Genomic DNA, 20601 nt, shown 5'->3' with positions numbered 1-20601 from the left:
CAAGTGAAGCTGGTTGAGAGAATGCCAAGTGTCCAAAGCTGTCATCAAAGCAAAGGGTGGCTACATTGAATAATCTAAAACATATTTTGATTTGCCCAGTTCCACCCGGGCAAGCATAATAGAACACCAGAACAGCTGCTCACCAATTTGACGGCTCCAACGCAGTTCCAGTTCCACTTCTGACACCACCAAAACATCCTCTATCCGATTGAATCTAAGCCTGTCACACAGTCAACTCCTTACTGTGGATTTATTTACCAACGTTTCATCAAACATCAGAAACTGGTTGTTGATGGTGATTTATGAAGTAATTTATTAATCTAAGATTATCTTGCTGCACTTTAAAAAGGCTTTGGATTTAAAAAGTTATTTTTGTATGGTCATTAATTCACCCCCTGCCTCTAGCTTTTTAGAAATGGGACAAATCTTAAGAGGATTGTCAGCAGCACTACAAATATTTACAAAACAGTCACCTTTGGCCTCTAATCTGACTGGTTTTAACAAAGTATCTAAACAATTAAACCAAACTAACAGGGAACAGACGGTTTTTAAACAGACTTTTTAAAGGCAAACTTATACAGACACAAATGTCATTTAAAAGGGAAATTTGTCAGCTCGCTTTATTGCCCTTTCTTTACATTAAGATGTACATTAGACAAAATGTTGACATCATTCCCCTAAAAAAGACCGTGACAACATACAGATAACGCTACCCAATTGAACACACCTTGACCTGGAAGTACAAGCAGTCACATCATAATCTATGAAGGAAGATGTATGTTAGTCAGTCTATGGGTCAAACACTTGATACATTTCCTATCATGCAGCACCTCATGTCATGTGTTTCAGGTGTAAACAAATATACAGATAAATAACCAGTCCTTGCCAAAGGAATTATTGGGGAAAATGGAGGTAAATCTTGGAATGACCATACAAATTACAAACAAGCTGAATAAAGAGTTAACCAAATACCAGGCTACAATCAAATTCTGTTTAAAATAGAAATTCTTATGTACTGCGTGTCCCATCAAACACTCAATTCATAGTTGTAACAAACTATATTCCCCAGATTAATAATTCTGCCTAGATTTGAGATATAAAGAAAATTGCTTTTGGTAAACTTCAATGTCACTGTATAACCACTGTCTAACCATCACAATGCCACTACAGCATGATCAGCCCCCAACTAGTTGAACAGAGACAGTTTCTTCAGGGTAGTGATTGCCTTGCAGGTAGTAACACATACTGCATCATACTGTCATAAGTCTGTCTGCATGAAAGGAGCACACCAAACAAATACATTAACAATATTGCTTCCTGGTAATAGCCTCCATCTGATTTGACGAACCCCAAACATGAACATTACATGAGCTATATTGCAGGAAGAGACTTATAAAAAAAAAAGAAGAAAAGTCTTCTGTGTGTTACCCATCAAATGTCAACATTTCATATGAATTACAGCTCTGGTGTACAATAACAAAGTGACCTGAAAAAACAAACACCTTGTAGCATTATAAATAACGCGCAAACAGAGTGGTTATAAATACATATGACGCAGTACTAATGGAAATATTTTAAAAGGCTAGCATTTGAGGTGCACATTAGCTGGCTGTCATTTAACTGCATCACGTGAGAAACATTAGAGCGTCACCCAACCTCACATCTTCAAAAATCACCTGAATACAGAGCTGTACATTTCAGATTTTTTCCCCCCCAGAACAATGAACTCAACAATAACACCAAAACTGTACCGAGTGTGCATTTGACATTTCAACTACAAAACAACTCCAACTGGTGTTGCTCGAGTGAGCGCAGGCTAGCGATCCGTACACAGCCTCAGATATCACGGAGGTTAAATCCTTTTTCGTGTTTTAAGTGGCATCAATGTGACGTATTGCGTTGGTCCATTAAATAACATGTGCTTTTGAGGGCTGAGGTCCAATGGAAGTTGCCACCTCATACTGTACATACAGGATGGTGTCTTGTTATTAGACAGGCTCCAAGTTCAGGGTGAGTCTCACTTGGATTTTAAACGTTGCAGTTTCTCTTCATAGACTTCCATTTCACTACCAGAGCTACCAAACGAGGCGGTTATCATCTCTGCCACTAGTGTAGCGCGAATAGGAAATAGCCAGTCATATTCACAACAGTCCACGATCAAGCTAAATCGCCACTGGCTCGGCGCACATCACAGTAAGCCCCTATTCCAGACGGCTCGAGGAGCAGGTTCCTTCATTCAGGGGCTAAGGAGTCACAAAGCCTATGGACAGATGAACTGGCCAAACTGCCAATACAGTTTTACAACACCTTGGGTTTACAGAGGTCAACCTGATCAATCAAGTAGGTGTATGAGCCTGATGACATGGTCACCAAAAGGTAGTGGTTAGAGCGGGGAGCTGTGTAGTGTGTGTGTGTTTACGTATGTGTGTGTAAGCGCATGCGTCAGTATATGTGTAAGGGGGAGGTGGTCCTGCTACGGGGGAACAGATGGACACTCAGCAGCCTGTCTGTCAGTCATCGTGACCCTCCTGTGACGACCCTGAGACAGCATCACTCCAAACCTCTCCAATCCCTGCCCTCTAATTGGCTGACTGCCACTTTACATAGAGCTGCTGCAGTATACAGTACAGAGATTCTCTGTGGTTCTTATGTGGTCTTCTCATGCTGGATCTGATAGTAACACGCCTGACAGACAGGGAAATAAAAATGAATATATTATACAGATAGGGAATAAATGAATCTAACTATGAAGCAGTGTGTTAAAGTGTGCATCGATCACATTAATATGTTATGAGTATCTGAATAAGTTGAGTTTGAGTGCATGCATTTGGATGGTATCTGCCATAGAATGTATGCTGTGTGTGTGTGTGTGTGTGTGTGTGTGTGGTGTGTGTATACCTTGAGTGTGGTGAACATGATGCCGTGTTCTCCGTGCTGTACACAGGGGTCCATCAGGTCCTCTATCAGACTCACCTCTGACCCCAGGTTCCTGATCCTTAAGAGAAACATAGCCTTGGTTAACACAACGCAACCAGTCAAAAGTTTGAACACCTACTCATTCAAGGGTTTTTCTTTATTTTTTTTACTATTTTCTACATTGTAGAATAATAGTGAAGACATCAAAACTATGAAATAACACATGGAATCATGTAGTAACCAACAAAGTGTTAAACAAATCAAAACAGATTTTATATGAGATTCTTCAAAGTAGCCACCCTTTGCCTTGACAGCTTTGCACACATGGCATTCTCTCAACCAGCTTCACCTGGAATGTTTATCCAACAGTCTTGAAGCGGAGCACTTGTTGGCTGCTTTTCCTTCACTCTGCCCTCCAATTCATCCCATTTGGGTTGAGGTTGGGTGATTGTGGAGGCCAGGTCATCTGAAGCAGCATCCCATCACTATCCTTCTTGGTCAAATACCCCTTACAGTCTGGATGTGTGTTGGGTCATTGTCCTGTTGAAAAACAAATGATAATCCCACTAATCCCCAACCAGATGGGATGGTGTATCGCTGCAGAATGCTGTGGTAGTCATGCTGGTTAAGTGTGCCTTGAATTCTAAAATTATACAGACCATCAAAGCACCCACACACCTCCTCCTCCATGCTTCATGGTGGGAACCACACATGCGGAGATCATCCCTTCACCTACTCAACATCTCGCAAAGACACGACGGTTGGAACCAAAAGTCTCAAATTTGGACTGGACTGGACAGGTTTCCACCACAATGTCCATTGCTTGTGTTTCTTGGCACAAGCAAGTCTCTTCTTATTGGTTTCCTTTAGTGGTTTCTTCTTCAGCAATTCGACCATGAAGGCCTGATTCACACAGTCTCCTCTGAACAGTTGATATGTGTGTTACTTGAACTCTGAAGTATTTATTTGGGCTGAAATTTCTGAGGTTGGTAACTCTAATGAACTTGTCCTCTGAGGCAGAGGTAACTCTGGGCCTTCCTTTCCTGTGGCAGTCCTCATGAGCAAGTTTCATCATAGCGCTTGATGGTTTTTGCAACTGCAGTTGAAGAAACGATCATAGTGCTTTAAATTTTCGGGATTGACTGACCTTCATGTCTAAAATAATGGACCGTCTTTTTTGCTTATTTGAGTTGTTCTTGCCATAATATGGACTTGTTATTGTACCAAATAGGGCTATCTTGTGTATACCAACACTACCTTGCCACAACGGATTGGCTCAAACGCATTAAGAAAAGATATTCCACAAATTAACTTTTAACAAGGTACACCTGTTAACTGAAATGCATTCCAGGTGACTACCTCATGAAGCTGGTTGAGAGAATGCCAAGCGTGTACAAAGCTGTCAAAGGCAAAGGGTGGCTACTTTGAAGAATCTCAAATATATTTTGATTTGTTTAACAATTTTTTGGTTACTACATGATTCCATGTGTGTTATTTCATAGTTTTGATGTCTTCACTATTATTCTACGATGTAGAAAATAGTAAAAATAAAGAAAAACCCTGGAATGAGTAGTTGTGTCCTAACTTTTGACTGGTACTGTAAATATATTTGTAGTTCTGATTGTAATTTGATGAAAATCAGATTTCTGTGCATCTCTCAGGAACAGAGACATGTGTGTGTTCTCATCGACTCACCGGGCGCGCAGCACCACGTAGAGGAACACAGGAAACAGGTCGTCCATGGACCACAGGAAGTTATCCTCCAGAGATGACATCACTTCCTTTGTGATCTCCTCGAATGTCAGCTGGATCACCTGCAGCTTGTCGGATGGTGTGAACGTTGTGCTGACAAAAGAAACAGTCTTAATACACATCAACCACATTGAACTGCAATATCATAAGAGTGCATGAGACCCATTTATTCATGACGATATAGTACTGCTCTGGATAAAGCGTACCTGATCTGCTGTAAGGTCTCCGTTGCAGAGGCAAAACAGGCGTCTTTTGTGCTGGACACAACCTAGAAAGACGACAATCTAACATGTACTTGATGTAATGTTGTAATTCACCCAGAGGAGGGCAGTGTGATTCATACCTCGGTCTTCTCCCCCAGCACTGGAACCGAAACCGGCCAAAACTTACTGAAAGCAAAAAGAGATGCATTTTAACATGCTATAATTACAGTTTTTTTCCAGGTCAGGACAGTCAGGTTACATGATTGATAAAAAAAAATAAACTTGTGTCCTTTTCATTTAGCCTCGTACAACTATCCTGACCTCGCAAGCTTACATTCTGTTTCGCTACACGGATTCAACAGAATGTAAGATGGCGAGATCAGTAGAGGCTACTATTCATTCCCAACCTCATTGGTCAGTCCGAGAGAGACTCACTGTTGCACGCCGAGGAAGGCGAGCAGGGCCACGTCTGGCTGTTTGTTGAGGCGGAGGACACACTCCCAGTACACGTCGTCCTCCTTCTCCTTCTCCAGGGCGTACAGGGTGAAGAGAGGGGGGTAGAGACGAGGCAGCAACACCGGCAGGAGCAGAGCGGAGCTACTCACCACACGCCTGGGGAAACCCCCCACACACACACACAGGACATCATTCAACACACATTCAGGGGCTTAAATACGTCATTTTTCTTCTGGAAGGAAACAGTATTTAAAGAACAAGTGAAATACATAGCCTACATATTTATCTAGAAGTCATCTCTAAGACTATGGCTTCAGTATATGACTGCTGCGTAGCCACACCACTGAAGACTCTCTACAGGCTCCAACCAGGGAGGGTGGATATGCTATGGTCGTACCCAGGTTTGGGGGATTCTAGCTGGGTGTCTGCGCAGTTGGAGTCCTTCTTGTCCTGGGGGTCAGAGGATGGTTCAGGGATCGCTCCACCCTCCTCAGGCAGATCTGGAAACAGGAACCTGAAAGACAATCACCACACATTCAGTACATCACATGGCTTAAACAGGCTAGCCTAGGGCCAAACTGAATGGAAAAATAGTATCCAACTGTTTAAGGCAACACACACCTGACGAGCTGGAAAATGCGGGCCAGGTAGGACATGATCTCGTTGACAGCCTGCAGCAGAAGGCGGCGGTTGGCCCCCACCCCCACGTAGGTCATCCTGTAGACAGCCACCAGGGTCTCCATCAGCCTGCCCAGGGGGTGCAGGGGCATGTCACACGCCTGGGGGGGAGGGGCACAGAATGGAGGACAGAGAAGGTTCATGTGTGAGTTTCGGGATATTCATGTTTTGTGGTGTTAAGTCAGAGGTTAGAACTAAAGAGTAAATCAGTATGAACAAGGACACCTCAGGACGACGGTTCAGACATCTCTTCATGATTATTAGAAAAACAACTTCACCCATACTGAAAGATATTGCTTGTCAGACACGTTGGTGCGTGGGTCCATTGGCTGAGGGGGATTAGGCGGGTTATTAAGTCACCTGGGGTCATTGGCTCACCTTGATGAGGTAACGCCGGATACTGTCATACTTCTCCATGGTAACAGGACCAACATGCTGCTGAGGGATGAACTCCAGACTCTCCAGCATTCTGTTTTGAGTCCGACTCAGGTTCATCTCCGGGCTGCAACACACACACCAATATCACTTAGACTACTGCACTGTGTGTGAGTGAGAGAGAAATAGCGAGTGAATGTGAGATGGAAGTACTGTGTGTGGTCTCTGTTCTCTCTACCTGTCTCTGTGCTGTCTCCTGCTGGTGGTCAAGGCTACAGCGATGTTCTCCCAGGCTCGCTGGTTCTCTCCCTGGCCAGGGGCCTCACAGCCCAGCCTCATCCAACACTCCTCAAACACTACCCTCCACTTCTCCTCCGGAGGCACTGCCAGGCGCCCCAGCTTACTGGAGACATACATACATACAAGGAATTAATACACATTTTCTATGTACACATTCACTTGACCGGGTTCATTTCAAAACGATCAAACCTTTTTTCAAGGCATAGATGCAAAAAGATGTCCTGCAGACAGACAGCCTTGCAATTTATTTGTACATATATATACATATTTTTTAAAACACTAAAGATCAAAACCAAAAATCTTTGAATATGCTAATCCTCCACCATACTAAAACCAATGGCACAGAGACGTACACAGCGCGACCCTTGTCCCCGTCTGAGTCGTAGAGGTTGGGTTTGAAGAAGGATCCGGTGACCTTCAGGCCGGAGCCCCACTCCCCGGTGAAGGAGCCCTCAAAGTAGTCCCCATTAGGCATAGTCAGCACACCCTGAGAGATAGGGACAGCAATGTGCTGTATTATACACGTGTCTGCTTAAATGTATGTGGCTAAGCAAAAATATGTATGAGTGCAAGCTGTGTGTGTGTGTGTGAGAGACAGACAGAGTGTTCAGGCTTGTTTGTGTGCCGCTCCTCTTTCACTGACCTTTCCGTTGAGAGTCCAGTCCTCCGAGAACTCTCCTTCAAATGTGGTGTTGTCCTCAGACAGCAGGACCCCTGTGCCCTGAGACAGCGAGAAAAAATAAAAATAAAAAATAAGAAATGGAGAGGTGATCTTCTTCCTCTCCTCTAACACCTTGGTGCTAACGTTCAGCTAGCATCAGGAGGAAGAACCCCACTGCCCAGAACTCACCTGCATCTTGTTGTTGTTGAAGGCTCCCTCGTAGTACAGGCCAAACTGGGTTACTATGACGCCCGTGCCCTGCCGCTGGTCATCCTGCCACATGCCCATGTACTTCTCTCCTCTGACGGAACAACACAGGTCACCACGTAACATCAGTACTTCAGATACACTAATACCCCTTTCACACTATCAATCCAACCCCAATCGTACTGAGCTAGCTGGATGCGTAACCAGGCCAGTTTGGTACAGTTTAGCGCGGTAGGATGAAAAGGGTGGGCTGGAGCGGTCCACTACCTGGTGATGTCATCAAAGACGCCGTAGCCAGTCTTCTTGTCGTGCACCCATTGGCCGATGAAGACGCTGGGGGAGGAGGAGTTCAGCGTGCCGCTGCGCAGCATCCCGTGACCGTGGCGCATGTTGTCCTGGAACGAGCCCTCGTACAACTCACCTGTAGCATACCTGCATAGATGACAGTCACATTGGTAGGATACACAGCGGAAACCCTACAGCCAATGTACACATAGACATGCCTGCAAACTCCAGGTCAAGCTTCTTTTTTTTTTTTTTTTTTTCTTTCTTTTTTTAAAGTGATTTTTAACCTTAAGGGTCTTTGTTAAATAACGTTGAACTCCTCACAAAGCCAAACAGACTCACTTGTATGTTCCGATGCCGTGCATCTTCCCTTCTTTCCAGTGGCCTTGATAGTGGTCGTTCAGGTTCAACGTCTTGCTGGGCATAACGTAATCTCCAAAACTACGACCCATAAACAAATAGCAGAACAATGAGAAATGCCTTTATTTCTGACTAGGGTGATTGATACATTGATTTATTGATCGATTTACACTGACTGACCCATCCTCCAGTCCGTTCTTGAACGTCCCCGTGTAAATTTTCCCATCAAGCCACTTCACCATACCCCTGGAAACAAGGACACATACACAACAAGTCAGCGCTTTCCTACAACCCCTCAATTTTCAATTCATTGTGACTGTACAGAAGTGGAACCAGAAGTACAAGGTCCTGATTCCCTCCTTCCCCAGCTAGACCCACCTCCCATTGGGCTTGCCGGCCAGCCAGCGACCCTCGTAGGTGGCCTCCTTCAGACGGCTGTCCTTGTAGAAGGTGTAGGAGGCGGTCCGGGAGATGGGAGGCTCCGCCCTCTGCCCTGCCCCTGAGCCTGACTGCCCCGCCCCAGTCATGGCCTGGTCCACCGCCTGGTTGATTGAGCGAAGCCACTTGGCCTGGAGAACACAGGTCGGTTAATAGTCATATTGAAGTGAATTTAATGTAACTGAATGGATTGTTACACCGTCTGTCACCACACGCTCCACAAACAGAACCCAACTAGGCAGCTTTAGCTCTACAAAGACAACCACTACATACTTGTAACCTGAGCAGGTGAGCAGTGAAGCCTGGCTATTGGCTAGTGGCCTACCTTCTCCATGGAAGAACAAGCCAACAGGGTGAAGGTCTCCTCAGGTGAGATCAACTTCAGTCCATGCCTGGATGGAACATAGGGAAACGCTGCCTCAGCTGAGGTGTGCTAACTCGGTCCTGGGGACCCCAAGGGGTTCACGTTTTGTTTTTTGCCCTAGCACTACACAGCTGATTCAAATGATCAAAGCTTGATGATTAGTTGAATCAGCTGTGTAGTGCTTGGGAAAAAAAATAAAATAAATTGTGCACCCTTTGGGGTCCCCAGGACCGAGTTTGGGAAACGCTGAGCTAAGGGGTCAATAACACACCAGTTAAACACTGATTGGACAGATAGGGTGATTGACAGACTCACAGGCCAGTGTTCTCCTCCGGGATGGGCTCGACCCACAGTGTGGCCAATGGGAAGACGTGGTGGGTGGAGAACTGCAGGAGAGGGAGGGGAGAGCGAGACCTCAGTATGCCGATACACTCAGCTACAGTACACTGGTTCAACAGTCAGGGAAGTAGTCAGGGCACTGGAGCTAACACAGTCACATGACCTAGGAGATGCCAATATGCATGGCACATGGAAAGGCGAGGGCGACAGGGCACGAGGCAGGCCGACAGACACAGTACACATACGGTGGAACCGACGGGGATTAAAAACGCTCACTACGTCATCAAAACACAAGAAAATGCTCTCCTGGGAATTAAACATAAATCAAAAAGGAACAGAAACTGTTTGAGGGAAGTGAACCTGAGACGGCTGATCCTCACGTGTTGTGTCACATGGTTTCAGAGTAATGATAACTAAGGCTCCAGATAGCAAAAACTTAAAAAAAAAAAGGTTTTAAAAATGGCCCAAATGGCATCTTAGTTAAATAACCAAGACGCACGCGTTGGGAAGACCCAATAACGTCAGTCTTAACTTTTTAGATTTGTGTTTATATTGATGTCTATGTTGCTATGACGAGGTCATAGAAGTAGGCAATATACTACAGAGAGCCTTAGTTATTAAAAAGTATCAGTTCAGCTTTAAAAACACAGTATCCTGAGGCTAGCATCAAAGGGCAAGGGGGCACTGGGCTCGGCTGAGGAGAAGCTGCACACTGTAGAGTGGTGTACAGATCCCGCTCTGGGGCTCCTGATGTTCAGGAGCAGTTGTATTAGTTAAAGCCTGAGGGAGAAGGCAGAGAAGGTAAATAACCACCATTCTTGACGCTTTACTGCGAGCTTCAAGAAATCAAGGCTTATTCCAGCCAGGTGTTAGTACACCATATGTGCATGAAGAAGATCAGAAAAACTGTGTCTGTCTGTCTGTCTGTGTGGGTGTTGCTTCAAGCTGGGAAGCCAGTGTTTGTGGTTTAGGACAGGCAGAAGGTGCCTAAAGAGCTGCTACATCAAACCTACATCCTAAGCCAAGCCCTGGCCACATGGGGGCGCTGCATATGACTAGGGGTCAGTACACTGGCTGCTGCTGCTGCATACTTACAAGGCTTTTATAGGGAACCACGCCCTGATAGGACAAAGACAAACACACAACTTGATAGGAGTCAGTCAACACACCAGATATATTCATATCAAATGCTCTGAGGGTGTTAACCCATTTTTTTTAAGTGAAAGAAAGAACGAACGAACTAAAAGGACATTGGCACCTTTGTAAGAGCCAGCTGTAAGAGCTGTGAGGAGCTGTGTTTACCTGAGCGTGGACGAGAGCATCGTTGAAGAGGATGAACCAGTTGACAGAGAACCTTCCAGAGTTCTGTAGCGTCAGGGCCTTGTTACTGCTCTCACAGATCAGCCTCCGGCGGGGCTTACGCAGGGAATCCTAGAACAGGATCGCCAGGTTAAATGGGATAAGAGGTTGGTAAACTCGAGATTTTGGGCTGAATAAAAGCTCTTATACCCATTTCACACTATGGAGCCAAACCCAAACCAAGCTGTACTGTGGTGGCCTGACTATAAATCCACCATAGTTGCTGGAACCATTGAAAGGACAATGTGAAAAGAAAATATCTGAGCGAGCACAGTATGGTTGGCATTGGCTCAATAGTGTGAATCTGGCACTGATTACTGTGGTCAAACCAACTGACCAGGCCACTGACCAGGCCACTGACCAGGCCACTGACCGTCATCTTGCCAGGGAAGCTCTTCCAGAAGTGGTATGTGTACTCTGCCTCCTTCCTCCTCCTCTTCAGATGAAGAGCCAGGGCCTCAAACTTAGAGCAGCCGTCCTGCAGCTTCTGGTAGTCCACTGAGCTCTGGAGAGACCGAGAGAAAGAGACCGAGAGAGAGAGACACAAGAAAGTGAGAGTATGTATGAAGGTGTGTGAGCGTGTGCGTACGCCCCGGTCCTAGTTCCTCTACGTACCACCTCGAAGCAGGTTCCCAGTTTGAGCAGCAGCCTGCCATACTCGTGAAGGTGTCTCATGGGCAGGTAGAAGAGCGTCACCAACAGGTCACTCAGAGGAATGTTCTCCTCGCTGGACTCTGCCAGCCGCTGCAACAGCTCTGGACACTTCCCAAAGAATTCTCTGAGCAGAGGAACAGAAGATGGTGGAGGGGATGGAGGGAGGAGGGAGGACGGGGAAGAGAGGAGAGATGGAAAAGGAAATAAGAGATTTCCTGTTTTAATTCACTGTTCCAGTTAAAAGCATGAGAAGGGTAATTTAGTCACTCTTGGTTGAAGCCTTGATGAAGAAACACATTGGTTTATAATTAAGCAATAAGGCACCTCAGGGTTTTGTGGTATATGGCCAATATACCACGACGCAACATGGAGTCCCTGGATACAGCCCGTAGCCTGATATATTGGCCATATACCACAAACCCCCGAGGTGCCCTATCGCTATTATAAACTGGTTACCCACGTAATTAGAATAGTATATTATATGGTACTGTCAGCCAATCAACATTAAGGACTCTTACCACCCGTTTCATAATTAAAAATAATCCATAAGAATTAATCCTTTGACTTTTCCCTTTCCAATTAAAGCTGCATGAGCTTCCTGAGTCTCGTGTGCAGAATTACGAGGCATCAAACAGCTGTCCTCTGACACAGGCCTAGGTCAATGTCAAGGATAATGAGCACACAGGCCAATGTCAAGGATAATGAGCACACAGGTCAATGTCAAGGATAATGAGCACACAGGTCAATGTCAAGGATAATGAGCACACAGCTCAATGTCAAGGATAATGAGCACACAGGCCTAGGCCAATGTTAAGGATAATAAGCACACAGGTCAATGTCAAGGATAATGAGCACACGGGCCTAGGTCAATGAGCACACGGGCCTAGGTCAATGAGCACACGGGCCTAGGTCAATGAGCACACGGGCCTAGGTCAATGAGCACACGGGCCTAGGTCAATGAGCACACGGGCCTAGGTCAATGTCAAGGATAATGAGCACACAGGCCTAGGTCAATGTCAAGGATAATGAGCACACAGGCCTAGGTCAATGTCAAGGATAATGAGCACACAGGCCTAGGTCAATGTCAAGGATAATGAGCACACAGGCCTAGGTCAATGTCAAGGATAATGAGCACACAGGCCTAGGTCAATGTCAAGGATAATGAGCACACAGGCCTAGGTCAATGTCAAGGATAATGAGCACACAGGCCTAGGTCAATGGTAAAGATAATGAACATATAGTATAATGGGCACGCAAATGGTAAGGATAATAAGCTAGGGCTGCTAGATGTCCTAGTGTGTGTACACACTCACAGCGAGGGCTTGGCCAGAGCCTGGAAGCCCCCCATCACCAGGAAGTTACCCACAGAGCAGCAGTACCTGGCAGGGAGCGATGAGGAGGGAGAAGGAATGGAAAGAGGAGAGAAGGAGAGGTCATTATCCACACAGAACTGCATGTAAACAACCTGTTAAAAACCAGTGGGAGTGTCAGACATTGTGAGTTTGTGTACACAACAGTACATACTCATTGTACGTGTCCAGGAAGATGCTGGCATGCTCCAGCATAACCAGGCTTTTAAACTCCCGGCGGCGGCGAAGGTTGGCGGTGAGGGAGGCAGAGTGCTGGCCAGTCAGGTGACACAGGCGGCTATAACACCTCGCCAGGCTCTGTAGCAGCACTGTGGACGCCGGGCCTAGAGCTGTACTCAACGACTCTGAGAGGTAGACGGAGAACACACCACACACACACCTGTTAACAAACACTATGTGAAAGAACACACATCCAAGAGAAATCAACCTAATACTTACTAACTTACTCTATTTCAGCACACAGTTAACCAAAAGTTACAGGTCTGTACGAACAACAACATTATGTAAGCTTTATGCCAGATCTTTTTGAACACGGACTGTTCACTTTTTTTTGTTGCTTTTGATTGGACATGGTTACCATTTTAATATAATAAAAAAGTAATCCTTCCCTCTCTCCCTAAACTCTGACCCATGGCCTCTGTCCAGCGGAGCTGTAGCGGCAGCAGTAGTTCTCACCCAGGTCCAACAAGGGGCGCAGGATGTGGTTCTTCACAGAGCTCAGCTTGCAGTAGAACTTCCTCTCAGCAGCAGCCAGCTCGTGGAGGCTGGCGATGAAACCCATGACGTTGCGGTCGGCTAGCGCCACGCAGCTCTGGCCCCCCGCAAACACACCGCTCACGTAGCCCAACTAAAACACGGATACACAAACCCACACACACCACCGTCAGGCCAAATGGCAGTTGAAATCACGAAGCAGATGCTTACTACAATAAAAGTGGAGCACAGCAGGGGTTCAGTACTGTGTGTGTGTGATCCACTACTCACGTTCATGCAGAAGGGGAGCAGCACTGGTTGCTGGGTGTAGCTGTACCCCTCCGTCTGGTCCTGGGTTGCGTCCTGCGCCCCCTCTCTGACCTGCTGTCCGCTATAGTAAAGGATGGGCTGATAACAGTCCCCATCGGCCAGGAGGAGGGTGTGCTGCGCCCCCGCACCAACGTCCCAGACACGGATCCCCTCAGACAGCTACAGGGTCACACCAGGGACAAACAGAGCAGATCAGATCACTGTACATAGTCTTGTGTTGCGCTAGGCTTCTACAACTCGGTGGCCTTGTGGTTAGAGTCAACCCCGAGAATGGAAGGTTGGGAGCTCGATCCCCGGCCAAGTCATACCAAAGACTGTAAAAATGGGACCTGACGCGTCTCTGTTTGGCAATCAGCATTAAGGAGATAGATTGGAGGGAAGGCTCTGCGATAGACTAGTGTCCTGTCCAGGGGGTGTATTTGTACATCAAGCTGCCTCATGCTACAAATAAAGGAGATACACTCCAAGGCTACTCACGCTTATACAAACAGTCCTGCACAAATTCAATAGTTATATATTTGTCCTATGATATGCGATCACTAAGCAGCGGAGGGTGCTTTTCCATTGAGACTTAGCCCCACACCAGGGTCTCCTGTTGCTGTCTCCTGTGTTTTATGTTGAGGTAGTCTTATTGTGTTTCCATCAGAAACAACAACCTCCGCATCATTCAAGACCGTTGCTTCGTGAGGTGTTCAAGTTCACAGTTAGTTAAATAAAAATCAGAAAATAACCCAGGGCTTGGCTCCAAGTCAGAGCAGGGCCGCTGGAGCCATGGCCCAGTGAGACGCAGGAGCAGGCGAGCGTTGAAGGAAACAGAAAAGTCTCAGCCTTTGGGGGTAAAACACTGGGTTAAATCCCCAGTGGAAATGTGGCGTTATTGTTCTATGACGGAGAGTGCTTTAAATCGCTGTTGCAGAGTTTAGTCATGTGGGTATATAAGGTTAGCAGTGTTTCTCCTAAGACTGTTTTCAGCAGCCGTGGCCAAGGTAGCAGGGAGCCAAAGAACACCCTTCACATGCATTGCCCAGCGGTGGGGCATCGCTGGTGAATGAATAAAGGAGGAACACTGGCTTAGTGTGTGGTAAAGATTACTGTATGGGCACCATTTTCCTCAATTAAAGAAACACACTTACCTTGGCAAGGCGAGGGATAGTAGTAGGAGATGCCATGTGTCCCAGCTGGCCAGAGCTGTTACTACCCCAGGAGAAGACCTTGAACACACACACAAACACACAAAATGTTCACACAGTTGGGAGGAATCCCTCAAGATTCCCACGAGGAGTGATAATGTAGTTTCTGACCTGGGACTGTGCAGTCAGGGCCAGGGAGTGATGTGCCCCAGCAGCCACAAGCACCACCTCCTTACTGCTCAGGCACTTGATGCACAGTGGCTGCAGCCTGCAGGTCAGAAACACCTCTCAGTCAACAACCAGGGCCAAAGCATTTCAGAGTAGGAGTGCTGATCTAGGATCAGGTCCGACCTGTCCATGTAATCTTATTTATCTCAAAAGCCAAACAGATTCTAGGTCAGATTTAGCGCTCATACTATGATGCTTTAATGGCCTACACAACTGTCAATCATCATGGTTCTCATCCCCCAGCGATTGATGTAGTGGACACTGACCTGGGGAGGTTGTCCCCGTGGCCTAGCTGGCCCTCCTCGCCCCGCCCCCAGCTCCACACCTCGGTCTGCAGGGAGGGGAGCAGCTCCCCAGCCTCTGGGAGCCCTCCCACAGGGGTGAGGGGCACCGCTCGCACCCTGGGCCGGCTGGCCCTCCGCAGCAACCTGGGGGACACTACAGACGGAGACAGACCAATATGTTTCTTAAAATGGTACATTTTCTACGCTTCCTCTCAAACCATGTTCAGTTACGACGGTCAACTGCTGTTAATGTTACAGATGAAGTCCTCTCTGTTCCACAGGTGAGTGTAAACAACTAAAGAAATGCTCAGGATGACTGGTTTAGTTATGGAGTGATCTTCGTCTACTCTGGAAATACAAAACATTTCTAAGCCCCTGCAATAACCCAGAAACGCAGCCCTCACAGCATCCTCCAGACGACGAGGCATTGAGCCCCGCTGGAGACAGGTCCTGTACCACAGTAAGAGTATGGGAGGGACTGTTAATGATGACAGACAGACCGATATGGCACTGGGGAGGCATGGGTTGGTTGCTCCCACAGAGAGAGCGGTCTGCCAGCCCAGAGAGAGAGAGAGAGAGAGAGCGGTCTGCCAGCCCAGAGAGAGAGAGAGCGGTCTGCCAGCCCAGAGAGAGAGAGAGCGGTCTGCCAGCCCAGAGAGAGAGAGAGCGGTCTGCCAGCCCAGAGAGAGAGAGAGCGGTCTGCCAGCCCAGAGAGAGAGAGAGCGGTCTGCCAGCCCAGAGAGAGAGAGAGAGCGGTCTGCCAGCCCAGAGAGAGAGAGAGAGCGGTCTGCCAGCCCAGAGAGAGAGAGAGAGCGGTCTGCCAGCCCAGAGAGAGAGAGAGAGAGCGGTCTGCCAGCCCAGAGAGAGAGAGAGCGGTCTGCCAGCCCAGAGAGAGAGAGAGCGGTCTGCCAGCCCAGAGAGAGAGAGAGAGCGGTCTGCCAGCCCAGAGAGAGAGAGAGAGCGGTCTGCCAGCCCAGAGAGAGAGAGAGAGCGGTGAGCTGTCTTTCCCCTTCTTGGCTGCAGCAGAGAGCTAATAATAATCATTTGGTGGGTGTTTTAATTTGTACTGTTTCACAGTACATGTTCAAGCGTGTATTATACCCATGTGTCATTAGTTTCTTGCATATCCAAAATTCACTTAAGACAACCTCAGAGAGCTAGGGACAAATCCTGCCTTTCAGCTTTCACCCTACCAAAGTGACAATAGAGGATTCCTCCGTTACTGCAGGCCCTACCACTGACTGTGTTTCTCAAGAGATTATTAGGCAATCCTGCCCCCCCCCCACACAGATATATATTTTTTCACACCGACTTACCCAGCTCTCTCTCTCCTTCCCTCTCGCTCCCTTCTCCATCTTATTCTCACACCCTCCCCTCCTCTCTCTCATTCCTTACTGTAACCCTTCTGGTTAAGTCCTCACATTAATATGGCCTCACATTCCTCTATGGCGGAGTGCTTTAATCTCAGAACAAAAACCACCGTACACACACACACATAGTTCGCAGACTGGATGAGTGGGGGGACACACGCATACTTACACATCAGAGTATAGGAGGAAGATAAGGATAAGAGGCGATGAGCAGAGAAGGAGGATAAGAGACGAACAGCGTATCTACCCTGAGAGAGGAGTCCAGGCAGAGAGAGACGTCGACTCAGGCCCTCGGCTTCCTCCTCACGGATATCCCCCGTGCTGCAGCTCTTCTTCCCCTGCATGGACTCCTCCAGACGCACCCGCACCTCCACGGGTCCCCCTGGAAACCCACCGGGTACTCCTGCCACACCCCCAACCCCAGGGTAGTAGTAGTTAATCATCTTCTTCAGGGACAGAGCCTCGTAGGTGGAGACCACTCTCTCGCCCACGGCGGAGGCACAGGATGAGACCAGGTTGTTGAGGGCAGAGCTGGTGGTCACTGGCATGACCCCGGGGATGAGGTCAGAGGTCAGGAGGTCAAGGCTATCTGCTGGGGGCTGAAACAAACACAAGGTGCATTAGGCAACACACAAAAGAAAACTGACAGAAACAGGAAGAGTTCCTATGACCTGTAAGAAAAGCGCATTTTGCGTGCCTTAATGAACACGACCCAGGAAACACAGCGTGACAGCTCATTGTCACTTTTCAAAGACCTCAAACTACAAGAAAGTAAATTTGTCACCCACCAAGTACGCACATATGGGTAGCTTTAGGCTTAAAGCATCAACTCATCATTACTAACCTGAAAACTTGCTCCTGCTATGGTCATCTTGGCAGTCTCCTCAGCCAAAGTGGTGTCAGACAGTTTCTTGAGATATTCTTTCACTGCCTGATCATCAGGGTAGGGGGAGTTCTGAGACCCTGCACCCCCCACACCTCCAACAGCTCGATCAGAGTCTGTCCCAGAAGCAGAGATGTCAGCATCTGTGGTGGTCAAGACTTCCCCATTCTGTGCCACTGTCCTCCCCCTCTCATAGTCTGTATGTTCTGTTATGGAGGGATGGGGACCTGGCGCTGAGGCAGAGGCATGAGAGGAGAGGAGGGGCTCTGAAGGGGAGCTCAGAAGCCCTAGTGGAGGGGACCTTCCAGGCCCCAGCCTGGTCTCTCCTTCAGCCAGCAACTCCACCCCTAGGGGGCAGTAATGACTATCTGAGATAATGACGTGGTCCTCCTTGTCCGTCATGGTGTAGAGCAGCTGGTGGCACTGGCCACACTTGTCTGGCAGGGGCCGCCGGGACTCCTGAGGTGGTAGGCAACGCACCAAGGCAAGGCTGTGGAAGGCCCCACAGGCCACCTGAAGGACGTATCTGCCCACCAGGTGCTCCACCTTTTGGGGCTTCCAAACGGGGAAGATGGTGGTGACCAGGCCCAGCTGGCAGCCGCTGCCCCAGGCCCACACCTCGTGCTGGGCAGAGAGAGCAAGGGAGTGCTGCTCCCCGCAGGCCAGCTCCAGGACCCGGATGGTATGGGGGGGGCTGGTGTCGGGGTCCATGACAGCCACTGGAGTAGGATTGGGGACTACAGTGAGGCTGGACAGGCCACACTGGCCGAACGAGTTCTCCCCCCACATGTGGACCCCGCCGTCCTCGGTAAGCGCCCCGCTATGGAAACTGCCCGCTGCCACGGCGACCACGCGCTGGCCACTGAGAGCGCTCTCTAGGACAGGCTTCAGGGGGCCCACCTCTGACACCTGGCTCTGTTTCCATGGGAACTCACCGAAGCTGTACACCTGCCCGCCTAAATACATCACAACATTCCAGTTATTAGACAAGAGGATCTGTTAGAAATGATTGCCAGTAGTATGTGTACATAAGTAATTTTAAAAAACAAAGCAAAATAAATTAATATTTTAATTATAGATCAAGCAGGCTAATCATAAATGTCAGAGTTTTGCCATTATATCAAAGGCTGTCCATTGACTCTCACCCTCCACCAGTAGAACCCCATGGCGTGTCCCCAGGGCAGCCTGCAGCACAGGCCTGGACAGGAGCACTCTCTCTGGGGTGACACTATAGGAGTAGCCCTTCCAGGTGTGGAGCGACCCTCGCTCCCCTGAACTGTCCTCCTCATCAGAGCTGTAGAATACATACTGAAGTATGTCTCAAGGATTCTTAACAACCACACTGATAAAGCATACATTGTTTTTGAATTACCAAGACAAAACATGCCCTGGAACAGAAGTTATAGTAGCTAGCTAGAGAAACAACAAGAGCTTTGTGAGGACATAGACTTACACGAATAATATTATTTGTTGTCATACGATGATCACATAACATTTATTGACAACACCCTACCTACGGGCTACATACCTTTTCCTCTGGGACTCCATCACTGAGATTTATCCATGGCAATGCTGATGCATAGACTGGTGAAATTCAACTTGAAAAACTCCAAATCCGTTTCTAAATTCAGCCCTGTATCGAATACGGTAAACAACATTGGACACAAGACAACTTACAAAAATTACTAGCTAATGGTAACACTGCCTAACTGAATTGCATACAGACCCTACAGGTAGCTAGGGTGGCTTCAGAATAACCAGCACGAGTGACAGTACGCGAAAGCTTGTGTTGTTGTTGACAAGAGAGAGAGAGAGAGAGAGAGCGAGCGAGTTTCTTTTCACGGTTTACATGGCTAGCTGTCAATCATGTGGGAGTGAGGTAAACTAGCTAACACTGACCCCCCCCCCCCCCCCCCCCCCCCCCCCCTATAACTAACGTTAGCTAGATACTATTAGCTATTTATTTTATGAAATACTATTTTCAGTCCATTAGCTAATGCGTTTGCTTGAAATGACGCAACTAGCTAGGAGAATTACGTCATGCCATAATTACTAGATGCCTACCAAAGCCTTTGACAGTCTCAATACTGTATTGACTTCGTTATAGTCTCCGTATAACTAACGTTAAATAGCAACTCGGAGCTGACATGTATCCTCCCACTTGCTCCTTGTACTGTAGCTACTAACCATCATGTATTATTTACAATCTGAGATACAATTGTCTTTCACTTACCGGTCCCCTGACCATATCCATTTTTTCATAAACCTGTGAAATGTACAGCGACTGAGTCATGCAAGGGATTAGCTGGCTAGCTAATTGCTATCCTTTTTATTTTCGCTTTGTCGTTGTGACCACAAGTTGAACGGAAGCCGAGAGGCCTCAAAGCGTGCGTATTTTCTTGCCTTTCAAAAAATAAATTATTACATCGATTCTGTCAAGTAGCTTAGCTTTGTTAGCTATCTATTTTGAAATACACCAGATATGGAATTCTGCTGTTTTACACTGTAATTTCCTATTTGATTAATGTGTGTCAATGTCAAGGTTAAAAACGGGTGCAGGTACAAGGTGCAGGTAGGTGATACGTTTTTTTTTTTCAATTTGTACATTTTGGAAAAATATAGCTGCGAGCAGCAATGATCGGGGTCCACAAGATGAGAAAGGACAATATCAGTTGGATAACAAAGCAAATGTAGGAACTATCTTTCTTTATGTGCAATCAGTGAAAAAATTATGATAAGTATTTTTAGATTTAGAGTATGTGCTAACTTGTATCTATAGGTACAGTGCCGTCATATTTGAATGACTCTAAATACAAAATCTGGAGTGACTCTGACATACAGTGGGAAGAAAAAGTATGTGAACCCTTTAGAATTACCTGGATTTCTGCATAAATTGGTCATAAAATTTGATCTGATTTTCATCTAAGTCACAACAATAGACAAACAGTCTGCTTAAACTAATAACA

At 47.1% G+C, this 20601-nt stretch overlaps 1 protein-coding gene across 5 annotated transcripts; it reads right to left on the bottom strand.

Annotated features, from left to right (window-relative positions):
* Positions 1–293: 293 nt before the first annotated feature.
* On the bottom strand, positions 294–19984 carry LOC139373217 (alsin-like). 5 transcript variants are annotated; one of them, XM_071113439.1, is made up of 35 exons: positions 19869–19984; positions 19164–19268; positions 18781–18929; positions 17597–18591; positions 16922–17351; positions 15365–15536; positions 15042–15138; positions 14874–14951; positions 13702–13899; positions 13393–13564; positions 12872–13061; positions 12661–12726; positions 11309–11471; positions 11055–11198; positions 10637–10765; positions 10430–10453; positions 9311–9381; positions 8957–9023; positions 8572–8762; positions 8374–8439; positions 8176–8274; positions 7816–7980; positions 7531–7642; positions 7324–7401; positions 7034–7167; positions 6619–6783; positions 6384–6507; positions 5949–6106; positions 5725–5841; positions 5307–5483; positions 5012–5057; positions 4875–4936; positions 4612–4761; positions 2899–2995; positions 294–2685 (listed from the first exon to the last, which is right to left on the bottom strand). In XM_071113439.1, exons 2-35 carry the CDS (start codon positions 19181–19183, stop codon positions 2647–2649), a joined length of 5145 nt encoding a protein of 1714 aa, XP_070969540.1. In that variant the 5' UTR covers positions 19184–19268; positions 19869–19984; the 3' UTR covers positions 294–2646. The 5 variants fall into 5 exon arrangements, with proteins under 5 accessions (XP_070969540.1, XP_070969541.1, XP_070969542.1 ...); XM_071113440.1 differs by having other exon boundaries at positions 11067–11198; XM_071113441.1 differs by having other exon boundaries at positions 17000–17351.
* Between the last annotated feature and the right edge of the window lie 617 nt (positions 19985–20601).

Source organism: Oncorhynchus clarkii, chromosome 18 (genome assembly GCF_045791955.1).
Source record: "Oncorhynchus clarkii lewisi isolate Uvic-CL-2024 chromosome 18, UVic_Ocla_1.0, whole genome shotgun sequence".
NCBI lineage: Eukaryota > Metazoa > Chordata > Actinopteri > Salmoniformes > Salmonidae > Oncorhynchus > Oncorhynchus clarkii.
The sequence above is the reverse complement of the archived record's forward strand: the minus strand, read 5'-3'. Positions and strand labels throughout refer to the sequence as shown.